Source organism: Trachypithecus francoisi, unplaced genomic scaffold (genome assembly GCF_009764315.1).
Source record: "Trachypithecus francoisi isolate TF-2019V2 unplaced genomic scaffold, Tfra_2.0 Lachesis_group2, whole genome shotgun sequence".
Taxonomy (NCBI): domain Eukaryota; kingdom Metazoa; phylum Chordata; class Mammalia; order Primates; family Cercopithecidae; genus Trachypithecus; species Trachypithecus francoisi.
In genome coordinates, this window is record NW_022681465.1 from 176,744,765 (window position 1) to 176,760,852 (window position 16,088).

Genomic DNA, 16,088 nt, shown 5'->3' on the forward strand with positions numbered 1-16,088 from the left:
TTGGAAGAAATGTCCCTCTCCTTCCCTTTTCTTTTCCTTCTTGACTCCGCGTCCGCCCCCGCGGCCATCTCCGCCGACCCTTTTTGTCTACGTCCCAGCGTCGCGAACCACAGCGGCGGAGGTGGAGCGGGGAGAGGCTAAAACGCGCCGCAAAAGTGGGGGAGAGAATGCGCGGAGCCCACGCGAGCCTTGGGACGCTGGAGACAACGGGGCTCTTGGGAAGGCGCGGAGCCCGGGGAAGCGGGGCATGCGCGCGTGGAAGGTGTCGGCAGGGTCTCCCCGCCTCCGCCCTCTTTCTTGGGTGGCTCTCCGCCTCCTCCACCCTCCGAGGGCCGTTGGTACATTCCTAGTGGCTCCAAGCGCTTAAAAGGGGCCCGGGAGGGTGAACCCCAGAGATCTGAACCTGATGTATGTGTGGCCGCGTCTGCCACGGGCCCGGATCCACTGCGCGGCCAGCGGCGTGGGGGTGGGTCTCTTGCTGTCCTTGCGGCGACACCCTTGCGTTCGGCCCTCGAGCGCTGGGTCTGTGCGTGGGTCTGCGCGTGGGTCTGCGCGTGGGTCTGCTTAGCGGTCTGGCGAGCGGTCGGGCTCCCTCGCCCCCGGCTCCTGGTTTCGCTCGGCTCCACCGCAGCGCAGCAGCGAGACGCGCACACCGCCGGCTCCGCACCAGATGGAGCAGACCGCGGTGCTGAAGCCACGGACCCTGGCCGACCTGATCCGCATCCTGCACCGGCTCTTCGCCGGCGATGAGGTCAATGTAGAGGAGGTGCAGGCCATCATGGAAGCCTACGAGAGCGACCCCACCGAGTGGGCGATGTACGCCAAGTTCGACCAGTACAGGTGAGCGCGCTGCAGCCTCCATGCCGGGCGGCGCCCACTCGCCTGGTCTGCGGGGGCATGGACGTGGGGGACGCAGCCCAGGGTGACCGGCTCGGGAGGCTCCGGCCGCGCTGCGCCCGCCGCTCGCCCCCTCGCTGGCGAGCCGCGGGGCTGGCACGACTGGCTTGGGGCTCCGCGGCCGCAGCGCAGGCGGAAGGTGGATCATACTGGCCTTGCTGGCCTCGGGCCGGGGACTGCGGGCAGGCGCTGGGAAGGGAGGCCGCCGCGCGCCTGCGAGACTTTCTGTTCTCTTCTCTCCCGCAAACCCCTCTGCTTCTAAACTGCCAGTCCTCCTGCCCCTGGCCTCGGGAGCGATGCCCACACTCCCAAGCCATCGTCAGCCCCCGGCGCGGAGATGCGGAGAGACCGCACTCGGGTTCGGGCCCGCCTGGCGCCTTAAGGAACTGTCTGGCGGTACTAGCAGAGGGGGCTCCCAGGAGAGCACCACATCAGCCGTCGGTAGAAGTGGGTGATGATAAAGAAGACAAGTCACCACGTCAGTTCTCCATCACTGCGCCTTCTGTCGCCTGCAATCGGGCACCTTACAGCGGGCGTTTTTACTCATGTAAAAGAGCGTCTTGTGGCCGTCACCTGCCACTACGCAATTTCTGCTGTTCCCTTTCCCAGACCAGCTTCCCCGACTGCGGGTTTATTCAAACCACTGCCAGGTTTCGCAAATTGAATATTCGACCGTCGTTTTTTTTCAGCCCCCAAACGATCTGATTACTCTTATCCTTGGTTCTGAGTATCCGCAATGTAAATTAAAGACTCCTACTTCCCACATGTATTTGAGTGACGTGCCCTGGTGAGCTGACTTTTTTGCAGCCCCTGCTTGGCTTGGTGATTAAGTGGAATCTCTCGACCAGTCCTCCGGGGCCAGAGGTAAAATTTAATCACCCCGAAGTGTGAGAGGTTCTACTTTTTCTGAGCAGCCAGCCCATCAGTCTTTATGGTTTTTTTGGGTTTAAGGTTGGGAGAAAGGGGTGAGTGAAAGAAAATAAGGAAAGAAGTAAGTTTGTTTTTCTTGGGAACAGGTTCTTTTAGTCACTGTTGAACAGGTAGGATGTTTGGTAAAGTTTTGTTGGCATGGGCGGTTTCAACTGTATTTTAGGATTTGAAATAGAAAAAGTGAAGCCCACTAAGGATCCCATTTTTCATATACAAGTGACTTGAGGAAATTCCTTTGGCTCCTGTCAGCTTAGTTCATGGTAGAGCGCTTCTGTAGCGGCGAAAGCTACCAGAGAGTCTAGCTTTTCAATTTTCTTGCATTTGCTCCAGGTAATTGAAGATTTGTTATCGGACAGATACTCTTCCAGTTACTTGACACATATGAAGAATGGTAGGCAATGAAGAGGTTGAAAAACTTGCACAAGGTCTTCTATTGAGTAGCAAGGTTAGCATTATTGTTCCAGAGCCTACACTCTAAACCACTATTAAACCAGGACAGGTTGTAACCGTTTTTAATCTTTAATCTTTAGAACAAGTGTATTTTCAAGGACCTTGAAGTAGTCTTGATTGACAAACTCGAAACCTTTTGAAGGGCAACCAGTCGGGTTGATTGGTCTTTTCACAGATATCTGAAGTACAGCTCATTAACATAATGGATGTAGTCCTGAGTGGGCAGTTGGGGGAAGACAGGAGATGGGAGAGAAGTCAATTCTACAGTATTTTTTGCATTAAATAAATGCCTAGCTCTGTGAAGGATTCTGTTCTCTGACTTCGTGAGGGCCAGTGCAGAAGAATCAAGACACAGTATGCTCCAGGGTGGGCCAGGCTGTGAATTCTTTGAAAGAAGCCTTAGAGAAGCAAGAAAGATTATCCTAAGACTTGTGAGTTCCTTCTGCAGGAACTCAGTTTACTGTGAATTGAAGGTTTTGTGCACAACTTCTTGTTAGGTCATAAAGAGCTACAAAGAAGAGAAAACTGAGGCTAAAAAGCACTTAATAGGATCGTGCTCTTTGGGCACCTGGGGGTGGGGAGGAATGGGACAGGAAGGGGATTGCTAGACAAGGGTTAACTGATGACCAAGGGAACAAAAACTCCACAAAAATGGAGTAAAGACCCCTTTTCTTTAACGTGACAGCCTAAATGAATGTCATAATTATGAAACTTTGCTAACTAGATGCTGTCAACAGTACACCTTGGACCAATAGAAACGCTGATGTTGATTTTGCTTTTTTCCTGGTGCTACCGTTATGGTCGTGGTTTGCAGTTTGGTGGTGGTGGTGGTGGTGGTGGTGATGGTTGGTTGTGGTATGTGTGTCTGTGTGTATGTGTTTGCCAGTTACTGGTTTCTCCTAATTGTAAGAGGTTTAGAGTCTTATTTACTTCACTAATGTAGTCTTCTTTGTTCTGGTACTTAGATCAACCCCCACAGAAGACTTTTCGTTATACGGGCTTTTGAATGTGGTTTGTGTCTAGGTTTTAGTGAAACTAAGAATTCTAGAACAGCTATTTAATGAAATCTTGTTTCTCAAGTCCTGATTTAGCTACAGGCAGAAAAAGAAAAAAGAAGAAAAAAAATACAATAGCAACATTCTTGCCTGAACCAGTAATGCACTTTGGAAATACTTTTCTCTGAGAAACTTACTCCAGCAGTTTGAGGCCGTCACATTGAGAAACATGCAATTTCAGTTTTTTTCCTGTTATTTTTCCCGTGCCATTAATTAAAACTGAGCAGCTACCTCTGTAAATGCAGCAGTTCAAAATTAACTGTGAAAAAGGATTTTTCATTTATGTTGGATTTCTAATTAGAAAACTGCATGCAACATTGCTTAGAGGGGGAAATGTTAACATTTGTGAATAAATGGTACTTGGTGACACACTTACTTTTTCCAGTGCTTGTTTCAGCAACCAAATTAAAACTTCTGAATATACTGGGTTTTTTTTTAGGTATACCCGAAATCTTGTGGATCAAGGAAATGGAAAATTTAATCTGATGATTCTCTGTTGGGGTGAAGGACATGGCAGGTAAAATAACTATTCATTCACAGATATTTATTACCGCATGTTTTCTAGCATATGAAAAGTATAGTACCAGGCTAGCCACAGGCCTTACAAGTACTAACAAATCTCTTTTTTTGTTTATTTATTTATTTTTTTTGAGACGGAGTTTCGCTCTTGTTGCCCAGGCTGGAGTGCAATGGCACCATCTCGGCTCACTGCAACCTCACCTCCCGGGTTCAAGTGATTCTCCTGCCTCAGCCTCCCGAGTAGCTGGGATTACAGTCATGCGCCACCCTGCCTGGCTAATTTTGTATTTTTAGTAGAAACGGGGGTTTCACTATGCTGGTTAGGCTGGTCTCGAACTCCTGACTTCAGGTGATCCACCCACCTCGACATCCCAAAGTGCTGGGAATACAGGTATAAGCCACCACACCCGGCCCTCATTTTCTAATTACTTGTTCATAATGTTCCCTAATCCCAACAAAAATTCTCATGAGAGTTAGCACAGGGCATTCACGCATACACCACACATATTAAAAGCAGCCCCCAAAATGAAGAGTAGATCAAAGAAGGTAAGTAACCCCCTTAAGTTAACCATACTCTGTTTTCTGTGGAGTTAAATTTTATGTGAAATTGTGTTTACACTTGACATTTGTGGTGTTTGAGGTATGTAAACAATCGTGGGACCAAAGACCAAAGGATGGAGAAGCTAGAAAAGCATTGCAAATTCAGAAAATTGCTTTCTACTTCAAGTTAATTATTCAGTTTCTTTACTGAAAAGGCAATTTATACTGTTTTCTTGAAACTTAGCTCCTTAATTTGTCTTTAGTTTCACGTTTGACAGTCTTATTATCAACTAAGTATTACTATCTTTCTCAGTCTTTTGAGAATGGTAAAAGCAATAATTTAGATCCATTTTTATGAAAGGAAACATGAATTTATAAGTGTTTAGAAAGTTAGGTCTATAGAGTGCATTTATTTACTCATATGAAATGAAGTGTTTCCATTCATTCTGTCAATATTTTTGAAAGCACACTATGTCCAGAGTGGGACTAGGCTCTGTGGATTTAGGAAACAAATTCTTTTTATGGTTCATATATAGATTAATAAAATTCATTGTATGAAATGAATACCCAAAATGTATATAGACACATATATTTTAATTAACCTTGTAACCACGACTGCCTCATATAGTTAAATACTATTTACTCTAAGATTGCATAAATAAATCCTTTGTTTCCTCAAATGCAATTAACTTTCTCCCACCAATGTTGGAAGGTAATCACAGGTAGAGCACTCGAAATTGACACAGTGTTAACATTTTCTGTACAGTATAACTTTAGGATGGTAATACACATACAGATACCTTCTCTCCTTACAGCTCCCCAAAGGAAGGAGAAAAGAGAAAAGCCTTGGGGAAAAAAGCATTAAATGTTAAGTGGATCTTCTCAATGTGGTACAATTACCATGGATGATTGTCTTAATCCTTTCTAAAATTTCTCTAATGTACTTTCATAATCAAATTCTAGCCCAGTTTAAGTGAGTTGTCTGTATTTGAGGGAAGATAAAATGTTGCTGGTTTTGTGTTTCTATTATCAAAGTACTATAACAAAGTTAATAAAACTGTTCTTTAGTAGGGATATGCATCAAAATTGTACTTTTTATATGAATTGATATAGATGACATATTATTACTTTACCCTGAACATTGTTGAACTGTAAATTGATAACATTTTAAAAATTCAACTGAAATGGATTTTGGCTGGGGAGATGGCTTATTGATGGTGTGTAGGTGTCAGTTCTGGGAAGACTGTTAACTGCAGGTCTGGATACTAGACCATCTACTGAGTTCGATTGTCATTTTGTGTACATGTAGCAGTATTCATGATCATACCAACTCCCACTGCTTTCTGAAGATGCTACAGGGAAATCTAAAGGAGACATTATTTGCCTGGCCTGACAAAAAATCCAATGAGATGGTCAAGAAGTCTGAAAGAGTCTTGAGGGAAAACCAGTGTGCCTACATCAATGGTAACATCTTATTCTTTTTCTAAGGGCAAGTGGGAAGAACCATGACCTTTTGTCTGAAATATTGGTTACTTACACTTTTTATGCAGTAAAACCTGGATCATGAGTCATGATTTAAAATACTTTGGAAATTACTTAAACATAGCAGGTTTTGTTTTTTAACAAAACCTGCACCTGGGTTGGAATCACTTATTGAAAACATATGCATGCAGATTAGTATCCACTGAAAAGTCATTTACTTGCCAAGACAAGACAGTTAAAATAAAATATGAATTTACTTCAGTGGAGTCTTTCAACAAAAGAGATCAAGTTGGAAACATTAGCTTTGTGTTAGAGAATAGAACAAAATGTTCTGTAACTAATTAAGAATTCTAGCTAGTCTCTGTTTTTCTAAAATACGTATAGCATACCTAAAAAATATCATCCAGGGAAATTTTACAAAGCACATTATTGGCTAGTGATTTATACATATCTTACCAAGATTTCATTATCTTTTCTAAATGAGATATGGGATAGCCAAATACTTTTCAAGAGAGGCAGTGATTAACTTCCATATTCCTAAAAGGAATAGTAACTTTCCAAAAAGCTCATGAAAATGTATATGTGACAGATAGTTTTTTATTCCCATTTACATATGAAGTTGCCAGTACATAGGAAGATAAAATAATTTGTCCAAGGTCACTGAGCTTCTAAGTGGCAACCAGAATTTGAACCTAAGCAATTTGATCCAAAAACCTATGCTCTTACTCAGCATGTACCCCACCTATATAAAGTATTATAGAGTTTTGGGGGACTTTTTTAAGCAAAGCTAGTTCTTTTTTTTCATAAATCTCACTGGCCTCGATATTTGGCCTGTATGCAAGTTACTTGCAAAGGTCAGATGGTATGGGAAGTTTTCCCTCGTTCACATAACACAAGGATGTGAGTTTCCTATGTGGCAGGAAGCTCTGATTCATTTACCCAAATAATGTGAGGGTTGCTATCTATAAGGCACACCAGATTTCCAAGAACAATGTCTGTTGTCTGTATATTCACAATAAAGCCACACACCTTTCAGAATAATTACTTCCAGCTGGAGTCAGAGTGCTTGTGAAAACAGGTTAGATCTTTAAGAATACGTAAGCTTTTTCAAGGGTCTTCAATGCAAAATCCTATAGAATCCAAACAGATAAGGAAGTGATATACATCAGGGATAAAGCTGTGGTGAGGCCTGGTATGAACTGGAGTATACAAGCCTCATACTAAGGTGACGGCAGTGGCCACCCAGCTCCAGTGAGATCAGCCTGGTTTCTTTCTCCATAGAAGTTGGAAATTCTGTGTTTTATATGAAATTCTGCCAATCAGTAAAATATTGGGTGGGATATGTTAATTATTCTGTAGACTAATTACCCCAATAACTTAAAAGCCACAAATTTTCAACCTCTGATTCTTACAGATGCAGGAGTAGGGGTGGAGATGAATAGTGATCAGGGGGAAGGATGTTTCAAGTACAAGGAAGAGCACAAGTGAAGGTACAATCGTGAAAAATGGAAACTATTCCAGCATTGGGGGAAGTAAAGAAAGAAGAATGGGTTTGGTCAGTGGATTAGCAGGAGAGTAAAGTGAGCTCACGGTATGGGCCTGCAAGACCAGCTAAAAGTAAGGACTTTGGTCAACGGAGTTGTAATTGGGAATATCTTGATTGATTTAGTAGCAGCATGCAACATAGGGTGGAGGAGAAGGGAGGACTGGCCAAGGAGACCTAGGTGCCTATTGTAATGGGCAAAAGGTTAACAGAGCCTGGACCTAACTGTCCTTCATAAATATCACCAAGAAAAGTCCAGTATTACTGTGACAGAGGGTACACCATGATCATAAAGGAAAAAGAAGCAAAGACCAAAAGATAATAATAATGCCTGGATTATTAATAGGAGCTTCTCTAAAGGATGGGTGACTTGTTTTTGCAGGGTCTTTGCTTGCAGGATTGTCAGCATGCATTAGATAATGCATGAACCTGCAGTGGTGAACATTTCTTCAAAACTGTGCTTAAGTCAGTATATTATGAACGCAACAAGCTACAGGATCAAAGAATTTGCAGATCTGAGAATTAGGCCCCAGTTTCAGAAATAAGAAAAATGAAAGATCCTAGAAGGTGTGACTTGTTCTAAGATAGCTTCGCTAATTAGCTAGAAGTAGAACTTAAGTCTTCTGGTTCTATGCTTCATTCTTTATGATTTGCACTCATGGAGCTAGATCATGAAGAAAGCACAAAGCCACATGGGTTGCCTACATTAGTTACACTAAATTCATTACTTGATTAATCCCTGAAACTTTCTTGTAACTATATAAGTTTATTAACATTTTTAATTGAGTCTTTCATCTTGATTTTTTGTTTTGTGTGTGGTGTGTGTGTGTGTGTGTGTTTTAAAAAATCTTCTTGAGGCTCTCTCTCCCAGGGCCTCTTGACTGCTTCAGCACAGATTGGTTGATCTCTAGGCCCGGGGTGAGCTGTGATCCTGAGATTCCTTACAATGTAAGGCTTGCATCCTCTCAAGCTTTCCCTTTGCTGTTTCCTGTGGCTGGATCCCCTCTTTCCTGATCTCATGATTTTTTTTCATTCTTGGTTGATGCCCTTGTTTTGGTGGAGCATATGCTCCAATGGCCTCACAAGAAAGGATTCTTGGAAGGTAAATTTTTAAGACCCCATATATTTAAAAATCTCTGTATTCAACCCTTACAACTTGATTGATAATTTAGCTACGTATGGATTATCACCTGGTAAACATCTTCCCTCATAACCATGAGGGTAATTCCTTTGTCTTTTAGTTTCTAGTGTTCTTATCAGAAGGCTAGTGCTGGCCAGGTGTGGTGACTCACACCTCTAATCCCAGCACTTTGGGAGGCTAAGATGGAAGAATTGCTTGGGCCCAGGAGTTCAAGAACAGTGTGGGCAACATGTTGAAACCCCATCTTTACCAAAGACACAAAAATTAGCAGGGCGTGGTGGCAGGTGCCTGTAGTCCCAGCTACTTGGGAAGCTGAGTGAGAGGATCACTTGAGACTGGGAGGTGGAGCCTGCAGTGAGCCAAGAGCCCACTGCTTTACTTCAGCCTGGACAGCAGAATGAGACCCTGTCTTTTTTTTTTTTTTTTAAACAAAAACAAAACAAAAATCTGGTGCCATTCTAATTCTTGAATCTTTCTATGAAACCTTTTTTTTCTTTCTAGAAACTTTTGGGACCTTCTCTTTTGGTGCCTTCTTTCTATCCCCAGTATTCTGAAATTTCACAGTGATGTATCTTGTTTGATGACTCATTCATTGTGCTGGGTACTCAGTGGGTTTTTAAATCTGGGAATTCATGTCCTTCACCTCAGGAAAACATTCACAGGTTATTTCTTTGAATTTTTTAAAAAATTTTGTTTCTGAAACTCCTATTTAGATATTAAACTTCTTGAACGGTTCCTTATTTTTTTTCTCTCTCTTTTCTATTTTCTGTCTTTGTCCTTTTGTTCTTTGAGTCTTCCTCAGCATTTCCTGCCAACTCTTTTCTGGTTTCTGTTTCTTCAACCTCTTTTTGTATTATGGTCCCTTTTATGGTATTTTATTTCTGGGAAAATGTTAATGATAGGCTTTTGAGCACTTCCCCTGAGTAGTCTGTTGCAGGTTACTTTTTTGTTTGCTCTGACCTCTGTCTCTCATACTAGAGGCCTTGCTCAAATGTCTGGTGACCTTGGCGATTTGCTAATGTTTAAAAACCAAGAACAAAAAAACTAATTGGTAACCCTGAACATGAGTGGAGCTTGTCAACTGGATTTCACTTTTTGATAGTCTAGCAGAGCCTTTTCCTTCAGGAACTTCCAGTGACAATATCTTTAAAGCTTTTTTCTTGAGCCAATCAGATTCTCTGAGAAGCTGCTTCCTATCTTCTGCCTGGAAAGAAAAATCTTGTCTGGCAGCATTCTTGCAGCTAGGTGATGACTAAAGCAGGAATTTGTACCATCCAGTATGGAAGCTTTTGTTTAATTCATCTGTTTTTCACCTGATTGCCATCAGTCTCAAGTTGATCTCTTACACCTAGAGACTAGATCTTAGTCTGCTGCTGAAAAGAAAGAAGAGAGAGAATTGGTAAAAGGGTTTTGAGACTCTACTTCTTAAACAGGCTTTAAACCAGTTCTTCTATCTACAGCCCTATCTTTACCCTCATTTCCGGAAGTACCTGGTGCTGTCAATTCCTGTGCTGTTCGGAGTTTCAAGATATAAATCAGGTTATTTCTTGACTTTCCCCATGGATGGCTAAGGCTTTAGCTTTCTCTGCTCTGTAAAGCTATCCATCTTACTTTCCAAGCTTTCAAATTTTTGTTAGTGTTTTCTCTTTTCCTATTTTGTTTTTGTATATTGATGTCTTTTTAATTTTTTACTGCCATTGGAGAGGGTTTTCAGGAAGGAGCAGAGGCTAATGCATGCATGTTACTTACTATCTTTTAAGTACAAGTTCAATTCTAATATCTATTCCATTTGCATCACAATTGATTCATGATCTCAGATGACTCACAGAAATTTTACCTACAGCTGTTGTCTAGGCTCCTTTATCTATTTCTCCCTCTTGGATATTGTTTAGATTCCATTGGCTTACATCGAGTAGAGAACATCAGCCATACGGAACTCGCTGTGAGCCTTCACTTGTACAGTCCACCTTTTGATACGTGCCATGCCTTTGATCAAAGAACAGGACATAAAAGCAAAGTCACCATGACATTCCATAGTAAATTTGGAATCAGAACTCCATATGTGAGTATGATTTCTTCTAGGTTTAAATGCTTTGTAGGTTGGCACTATTACACTATATGTATGCAAAGAATGAGATGAGTCTTAACTCATGGGTAAGGCCCAATATATCTTGATTGTTTTATTTAACTTTAGAGACTATCTCTTCAATTTATTTTTAGAAACTTACTATGTTAGATCCAAAGATTATTTGAGAAACTTCAAAATGTGTGCTTAAAATGTTTTCATTTACTTGGGAAATAAGAGTGAAATCTATTATTTGATATAACTCTTACTACCATGACTTACTATTCATAGGTCTAATTTGCTGGGCCAACAGGAATAAGTTGCATAGTCAACTTTTGTGAAGATTATTCTGATGATATAACTAAAGAAAATTGTCTGTTTTGTTTGCCAAGGTTGCTTATTCTTAGAGTTGTTATGCCATTTATACCACAAATAAGAATAAACTATACTAACAGATTCCTCCTTGAGAAACAAGCATTTCCTCCTAAAAATAAAAAGGCAACCAACACTAATATAGCAGGGCAGTCTTCTACCTCTGAAATAAGTTTGTCATTTAGAGGAATAGTCTATATTTAATTATCAGAATATCCAGAAATAGACAATGTGTGAAAATGGAGACCAAAACCATCCTTAGGAGTCTTAGTGAAAGCACAGCCTCTGAGGGAAGCCAGGGCAGAATTTTCTCATTATTGCCCCACTTCATCTTTATCTTCCACATTCCAAACCCTAAGAGATATTCTTATTGCAGGAAAAACAACAAGGCTCCCTTGCCCTTGCTGAGTTTTCATACAGTGCTACAAAAGCAGAACTATTTAGAACGAGCTAAAATGTCTTTTGTGAAGATTCTTACACAGTTTTATTTTTTTCACTTTTTTCAGGCAACTTCGGGCTCATTGGAGAACAATTAAGGAGCACCAAACCCTCTGAGGTTTTACTTTAAGCCTCGCTGTCTGTTTGCCTTGGACAAAAAGGCTACCTGCCATGTGCTATCCAGTAATGTACTTAAATAAGCCAATACTTAGATCTACTGTAAGGCAGATGCTAATTATAAGGCATTAAGTAAGCAAGTAGTGCCCTCAGCTACTGCAGAAGAAAAGTCCCACTAAGGAAAAGAAAGTCTTGTGATTTTTAAAGGCAAGTTTTCACATGCTCTCCTAGTTCTATCCTCTGATTCCATTGAATCCATACTAGGAGTGTCAGTGAGGGTTTTCATAGCTTTTGGAAATACTTTGGTCTCTGAACTGTAATTAGCAAGAAGTAAAAACAGAAACCTCAAACATCAAATGCTTGCTTTGTTACCTGGAGGACTAAACGTAGATGTCTTTAGTATACTTTGTATGTTCTTAATATTGGAAGATAATTTTGTGAATCTGTAGATTTCATTTTTTCAGTCTTACCTTACGAATCTCTTTTCTATGAATAATAGAGAGGAACTGACAGCACTCTGCCGTTGGGTAATGAAAGGAAGTGGAGAGTATTTAGAAAAGTACATGCTCCCCAAACCACAACAAACCAAAACATAAACTCACGTCTGTGTCCCATGGTCATAGTCAAAAGATTTTGTACGGCTAAAATTGCAAAATAATTTTAATAAAGTGGATTTGAACACAATTTGAAGTTGCCTTTCTGCTTAACATGATACAAACTTCCCATGAATCAGTTTCTTAGATTTAGATGTACAAAAGCACTGTGACAAATGCTTTTATGATGTAAGAATATGAGAGAGCCAAAAAACATTCCAAAACAACTTACCTTTTTGGACTTAATTAATATCTTCACTAATTGGTCAGAGACACCAACCTGAGAGCCTCTGGCTATAGTGTGGCTCAGACATGGTCAGTTTTGCCTGAAAATTGTGTGTCTATACATGTATGTGTTTAAATATGGATTGGTTTTCAACATCTAAAAACTGGAGATTTCGTAGAAGTTGAGGGATTCTAGCTGCTCAGAATTTGAATTATCTAGAACACTTGGTCTGCACTGCATTTTTATTGGTATTAGTTGGCTAGGCTAGGGTTTGCCTCTTAAATGGGCCGGCCCTCCAATCTGCTGCAGTCCCAAACTCACCTATTTCCATTATTTGTTACCTGCAAAGCCTGCATATGCATTCAAGTTTGCTCTTCCTGCTCTAAGCAACTTTTTTAGGAATATCTGTCATAATCTTAGAGCTTATTAATTCTGGGAATTTAGTTAGCAAAGTCCTTTAAAAATAGTTTCTGTGTAGCTCATTGGTTACATTGTTTATATATCTCATATTAGTATTTATATGTTAGCTTCCTCTCATCCTTTAGAAAGATTAACACTTATTGAATGCTTACTATATATTAGGTATTGTTATAAGTTGTTTGAGCCTACTAACAATTCTGAAAAGTAACCTTAATGAATTGGTGTATTTCTGCTGCTGTATGTAGCACATTATCACAAACTTAGTGGGTTAAAGTAATGCAGATGTATTATTCTATAGCCCTGCAGAAGTCTGTTGCACAGCACTAGAATCAGTATTATAAGGGCTGCACTCCTTTCTGTAGGCTGGGCAGTATCTGTTTTCTTGTTTTGTGGATTTCTTTTTCCCTCAGCTCCTAAAGACTGTCCAGTATTCCTTGACTTGAACATCCTTCCTCCATCTTCAAAGCCAGCAATGGTAGATTTAGTCCTTCTATGTCTCATTTACTTCCCTTTTCCACTTTGAGGAACTGGACAATGTCTCCATCTCAAGATTGTATCCTTAATCACATCTGAGAAGTTGTTTTGTTTTTGGCCACGTGAAATAACATTTCTAGGTTCTGAGTATTAGATATCAGTGCCTTTGGAAGACCATTCTTCTGATCACAGAGTTACATCCCATTACAATATCAACTCAGAAATCCAAAAAGCTTGTCTATATATCATTCTCTAAATTAGGTGTGAGGGAGGCTCTTACCATCCATCCTAGGACACAATTCCTCTCTCTATATACACATATTCAGCACGGTTAAGAAACTTGCCAAAAGGTATCTAGCCAAGGTATTACAGAGCTAGGATTGAAGCCAGGATTTGATCTCAAGCAGTCATCCTCTAAAATTCATTCTCTTTATATTTAGGCCTTTTAACGTAAAAGAAGGCTGGGCCATTTCTCTTTTTTTTTTTTTTTTTTTTTTGTATCCCATTATAACAAAAAGCAAAATTATGGTATAGTTACATGTTTTATACATATACATAAGTGCTTAATAGCACCTTTAACACATATAAATGATATAATACCCTGTGTATGACAGTGATGGTCAAATGTAAATGTGAAGAACTTTGTGAATGTGAGGCTCATTATCGATGGCCCCACCACCCTCCCTGCCTCTGTAATTGGCCTGCTCCCTCCAGTCCATAACAACATTTATGCAGGAGCCAATGTACTGCTTCTCCCAGAACTTACTGTTTGCTTGGGTCACTGGGGTGTTTGCACATAAGCAAGGCAGTGATGGCATCAAGGTCTCAAGAGGATTTTGTAGGAGTGAGAAGGAATATTGAGGGCTGGAATCATACTGTTTATACTAAAGTGTAGGTGGGATGTAAAAGGGAGTGGAGACCTGAGGGTAGAAGAGGAGTAGCCCTAAAATGAGGAGACATTTAAAATGAGGTGGAGACAGGTGGCCAAGCACCCCATAGCACTCAGTACCTCCCATCTCACCTGCAGCTGGAGCTTGGCACTGTGGCTCCGTCTGCCTAGAATGTCCTTTCTCAGTTCTTTACGTGGCTGGCTCATTCTTGCCCATCAGGTTTCAGCTCAGATGCCTTCTGCCCAGAGAGGAATTTCCCAGTCACACTTATCTAACAATGAGATCTCTAGGCTACTCTGAAGCACTTACAGTTATCTGAAAGTGTCCCTTCTTTTTTCACTCCTTTATTGTCTAAATCCTAGTAATAGGATGCAACCCCCATAAGAGGAAAGACATTAAGACATTGTGTTATTTACTACTTTATATCCTGAGTGTTTGGACTGTACCTGACACATAGGAAGTGTTCAGTATTTATGAAATGAGTGAAAAAATCCTCAACTTCCTTACATGGTAATCTTGTACTAACACACATGGATGCTTTGGTGTTTTCTGTGTGCCACCAAATCAAATGTGCAATGTTATTGTTATTAAGGATGGAAATTCTAAGGGTCATTTTCTTAAGCCACAGACTTCTTTTGTAAAGCCAATTCAGAGACTTATCTTGGCGTGGATTCATGAATCATGTACTCACACAATCTTATTGATGAACAAAACGTTTTTACATCTGTTCCAAGGGAGGGGACAGAATTAATTATCCTATTTAACAATGGTACTTAGCCTTTTTAAAAATTATTTTTATGGACCACTTTGAAAATTTCTGAATACTAAAGAACTTATCTCCCAAAAGGGAACACACAACAAATTTGCATACAATTTCAGAAAAGATTCATGGACTCTGAAGGCCTCTAGGGCCCCTCTTCAGAAGGTCTGCCATATATGAACCAAGGTTTGTGGGAAATGGTGGCTATTTGACTTCATTTTCTGAGATTAAGAGGGTATTAGCATGCTGGGCCACTAGTTAACCTTTAAAGGTTGCAATGAGTTATCTAAGGTTTCTAGGAAACACCAGGCATGAGTTACCTTGTCCAAGGCACGTCCACACATTTCACAAGATCTGTTCTCTTTTTTCTAAAGACATGAAGGACATTTCAAACTTTCACAACTTTACGTATCCAGCTGATAAATGTTTTCTTTAGAAAACAAAAGTATGTGGGAGAATGGTATAAGCCAGACACAGAACAAATACTGTATGATTCCATTTGTACAAGGTAGCTAGAATAGGCAAATTCATCAGAAGTAGAACAGAGGTTACCAGGGGCCTGGAGGGAGGGAGAATGGGGAGTTATTGTTTAATGGCTAAAGAGTTTTTGGTGAGAATGCTAAAAATTTGGTGGGTATAGATAGTGGTGATGGGTACACAGCACTCTGAATCTATTTAATGCCACTGAATTGCACATTTACAAATGATTAAAAGAACTATATTTTCCCACAATAAAAATTACTTCTGTAAAAAGTACTTGTGGGAAAAGGTGTGTTCATGTGTGTATGTATCAGCATAGGTGAGATACACTGATCATAGCAAATACTAAAATGCTAAAATGTGATAAACCATTTTATGAAAAACATAATGTAAGAAGTCTCCTTCCTAACCCCAAGCACTTCGTTTCCCTCCCTAAAGGTAGCCAATATTATCACTTTCTTGTGTTTCCTCATTTATTTTTTCCCATTTTTTATACACAGGGTAGCATTCTGAAGTCAATGTTGGGAAATTATAAGGAGATCTTTCCATATCAGGATACAAACAGCTTCTTTATTCTTTTGTACTGACAGCTGTATGCTATCCCATTGGATGAATGTACCATAGTTCCATTAACTAGCCCTCTACTGATGGAGTTTTCGGTAATTTCCAGCCTTTTATAATTACAAGCAATTCTGC

The 16,088-nt window shown here is 40.6% G+C and overlaps 1 protein-coding gene across 1 annotated transcript; it reads left to right on the plus strand.

Moving 5' to 3' along the window:
* The first annotated feature begins 122 nt into the window (after positions 1-122).
* CDO1 (cysteine dioxygenase type 1) lies at positions 123-12,233 on the plus strand. The gene is made up of 5 exons (XM_033181493.1): positions 123-840; positions 3,772-3,849; positions 5,701-5,855; positions 10,450-10,619; positions 11,501-12,233. Exons 1-5 carry the CDS (start codon positions 671-673, stop codon positions 11,528-11,530), a joined length of 603 nt encoding a protein of 200 aa, XP_033037384.1. The 5' UTR covers positions 123-670; the 3' UTR covers positions 11,531-12,233.
* The last annotated feature ends 3,855 nt before the right edge of the window (positions 12,234-16,088 follow it).